This window comes from Phascolarctos cinereus, unplaced genomic scaffold (assembly GCF_003287225.1).
Source record: "Phascolarctos cinereus isolate Bilbo 61053 unplaced genomic scaffold, phaCin_HiC Scaffold_7;HRSCAF=346, whole genome shotgun sequence".
NCBI classification, from domain to species: Eukaryota; Metazoa; Chordata; class Mammalia; order Diprotodontia; family Phascolarctidae; genus Phascolarctos; species Phascolarctos cinereus.
In genome coordinates, this window is record NW_027556180.1 from 21,267,585 (window position 1) to 21,271,308 (window position 3,724).

The 3,724-nt window shown below is 45.3% G+C and overlaps 1 protein-coding gene across 1 annotated transcript; it reads right to left on the bottom strand.

Annotated features, from left to right (window-relative positions):
- Window positions 1-1,313: 1,313 nt before the first annotated feature.
- Window positions 1,314-2,305, bottom strand: ARL14 (ARF like GTPase 14). Its single transcript, XM_020989063.1, is given in 2 exon segments — window positions 1,314-1,945; window positions 1,947-2,305. Coding segments are annotated over 2 exon segments (735 nt in total). The 5' UTR covers window positions 2,214-2,305; the 3' UTR covers window positions 1,314-1,477.
- Window positions 2,306-3,724: the final 1,419 nt, after the last annotated feature.

Sequence of the window (3,724 nt, forward strand, 5' to 3'; positions counted from 1 at the left end):
CTCTTGCTAGTTGATTTAGAACTCCCAGATTATCTTGAAACTGACCTAACCCTCCTGAGGTTTTTAGGATTTGAGAGATAAATCTGAGCTTGCAGCAGGTCTCATAGGGTGGTTATATTCTCAAACAGCCTACCTGGCCCCCGTCCAGGCTCAAACCCTAGGCTGGTGCCACGAGCCTGTGAAATCACCCCCTAAGCTTTAGGGTATGAGTCAGCATACCCAAGCGGCCCAGAGTAGACCCTGTGCAATAAATAACCTGTGTGGAATTGGCTTGAGAGTAAGGGAGGAAATTCTGGGCAGCCCTCTTTCCAGCCTGGCTGGGATCCAGGTGAAAGGTACCCCAAAGCAGGGGCTTTCTGCGCGTATGCCGAGCCACAATTTCCCCCTTCCAGAATTTAAATCACATTTCCCCTCCACCCCCGCCCCTACTCCCTAGCTAGTTCATGTGAGTGGACTGCACACCGAACTCCAAGGCTTAGGGCAGAGCTAATTCTGAAAGAGGATCCCCGAGAGCTTGCTGAAACAATGTACCAGGGGCCGCAGACAAGTGATAATGCACTAAATTATTCGGTCCCGTAGGGGAACGTTGGAGCATTCTAAGAGGCTGACGGGCCGAACCAAATCCGCCTTTTCATTTCTCCTTTCAAACCGTCCAACTGAGCGCTAAACAAGGAGGCTAAAAATAGAAACCCTCCAACTATAGTGTGCTGAGCAGTTTAATAAAACATTAAATGAAACAGCTCCTCCGGAAGGGTCAGCCAACAACAACGGTCCCCCAACACCCACATGACAACTTGCTTGTCTCACTGACACTCCTACGCCCTTATTGGGAAGAGCTAAATAGCTAACTCGCTATCTTTCCTACAGATATCCTTCCCTCTTCTTTGTACAGACTGCTCCTTCCACCCCACCCCACAAAACCTGGAGTGCTCTTCCTCCTCATCCTTACTTCCAAGAATCCCTACCTTCCTTCAAGGCTCAGCCAAAGCTTCTTTTCCAAAAGAGGTTTCCTACATCCCATTCCCAGCCAACTGCTACCGTTCCATGTCCCACCCCCCAACAACAATTAATTTGTATATATTCCGCAATGACTTATCTGCGCCATACTCCAGTAGAATATAAGCTCCTTGGGGGCAGAGTCTGTTTTGTTTTCCTGTCTCTAGTGCCCAGAACAGTGCTTGGCATACACCAGGTGCTTAATAAATGCTTATAAAATAAATAACTTTTGAAAGTGGTTTTAAGATTTCGCACCATCTTGAGGAGGGAGGTGGGAAGGGAGGGGAGAAAATGTAAAACTCAAAAGCTTATGGAAGTGAATGTTGAAAACTAAACATAATTTAATATATATTTTTTTAAAAAGTAAGTGGTTTTAGTGTCGTTCAGTTTAAATTCCTGGCTCACAAAGTACAATTCTTCAACCAGCTTTGATATCCTATCTTTGCACAATACTTTAAAAAATTTTTGGTTTTTAAATGACTTATTTATAAATATATCCCTTCCCCTCTCTTCCCCAGCAAGCCATCCCTTGTAATACAGAATATTTTTTTAAAAAGAAATACAGGAGAAGTAAAGAAAACGCCAGCTGGTTTGGCAGGTTAGGTAACGCTCCATACCTGGAGATCCCTATGTAGTTTTGATTTTGCCTGAAGAAGGCCAAGGTAGCTTCTGCGGATTTCCTGTAGCTTTTGATGAACTCTGTCACTTTGCAGAAGCCTTCAGCCAGGCCATCCCCTGAAATGGCACAGCAAGGCTGCACGTACCAGTCCCGGTCACCACAGATTTTCTTCATCTTGAATTTCCTGGTGACATCCTCGGCCGCGAAGGCGCCGGGCAGATCTTGCTTGTTGGCCAGCAACAGGACTGGAACACGCCTCATGTGCTCATTCTTCAGGAGAAGCTTGAATTCTCTTCGGGAGTCCTCCAGGTGCCTCTGGTCGGTGCTGTCCCACCACATACACCAGCACATCCGTGTTCTCACAGTAATGGCCCCAAAAGCTCCTCATGTGGAACTGCCCTCCGACATCCCAGACTGTAAGATGGATGTTTTCCTCCATCTCTATCATCTCCACGTTGAAGCCAATGGTTGGGAGGGTCATGAAGTCCTTGGCCTGCTTTAGTTTGTAAAGGATTGTTGACTTCCCTGAGAAATCCAGTCCCAGGAGCAAAACTCGGGCATACTTGACCTTGGAGAATTTACAATTCCAGATACCCATTCCAAGCCCTTGTCCAGAAGCTCTACCTGCCCTTCCTTCAGGTCCTATAGAAAAAGGCTGAGAAGGAGGGAGCAGAAGTTGCTGTGGGCTGAGAACAGAGACCTTTGTACATTTATACTTTGCCTTTGTTGACCCAATTATAGGCAAACAGTGTTTTAGGAGTGGTTGATGTGGCCAGCCTATCCTAGGACTGGAGGTGCTATGAGGCATGAGACATGAATAACCAATCGCCCCATCAATCTTGCAGCCCAAAGGTTGAAATATTTTACAAGGGAATAGGATCGTGGTAGTGCCATGCCCTGGAAAGACAGCGGCTCTGTTCTTCTTCAAATCTGCCAGAATTTGAGTCAGAAAAGGCAGTTAACCAATCAATCGATCAATCGACAGCACGTGCCAGGCACTTGGAGAACTGCCTTTGGAGAGCAGTGCCCTGGTCCCACCACAGAAGACTGAGTTTGCAAGACTTGTAGCATCCTGGGAGCTCAGACCTGGGAGTGACCTCTGAAGGGTCATCTGGTCTAGCTCGGCCCAGAACGTGAACCTTTCCGCGACACTGCAGGCACCCACTTCTGCCTTCCAGATGGATCCCGTTCTGCTTCGGGGCCACTTTATTTGTTAGGAGGTTTTCCTTTAAACCAGGAATGCTTAACCTTTTCGTGTGCCTTGGACTCTATCTCAGAATAATGTTTGTAAATGAATAAAATAAAGTACCTAAGATTAGAAAGCAAACCAAGTGTTTTGAGATGCCGTGTGGTAAAGTCTAATATTTTTAAATGCCTACCACAAAACACACAGGATTTTGAAGGAAATCGGTTATACTGAAATAGTTACTTTTCAAAAACCAAGTTTATGGACCTTGAGGTAAGCACCCCTGCTTTATATCACAATGATATCTTTGTCTCTGCAATTTAGAGTGAGAAGGAAATAGATTTAGAATTGGAAGGGACCTTAGAAGCCTCTCCATTTTACAGATGAGGAAACTGAGGCCAAGACAGATTCAGTGACTTGCAGGTAGAAGTGAGTAAAGCTGAGATTTGAACCCAAATGTTCTGACTTCAGATGGAGAGATCTTTCCATTGCAACACACTGCTTCCATTGTGGTGCCCAGGAGGAAAGTCTAATGCCTCTTCGGTATGAAAGCCCTCCTTGTTCCCCATTATTCTTGTCTTCTACAGGCTCAGCACCTCTAATTCCTTCATTGGATCATTCTGGGGCATCATCTTGAGCATCCCCTAACTTCTCATTATCCTTCCTCCAATATGGCTCCTCCAGGATGGGTCTGACCCTACAAAAAAGTCAGTCTTGCTTTTCCTCAAGTATCACTCATTGTATGCACAAGGAGTCAGTGGAGGAGAGGAAGAGAGTCTGTAATTCTTAAATGATCTGTCCTGCTGCTTTACTGCCTTATTGTGGGTCATCAAGCATTGGCCGGCCTGATGATTAGACTAGTATTTATTGTTTATTTTAGGAGTTATTTTTATTTTCTTTGATTATTTTCTTTACTAAAATTT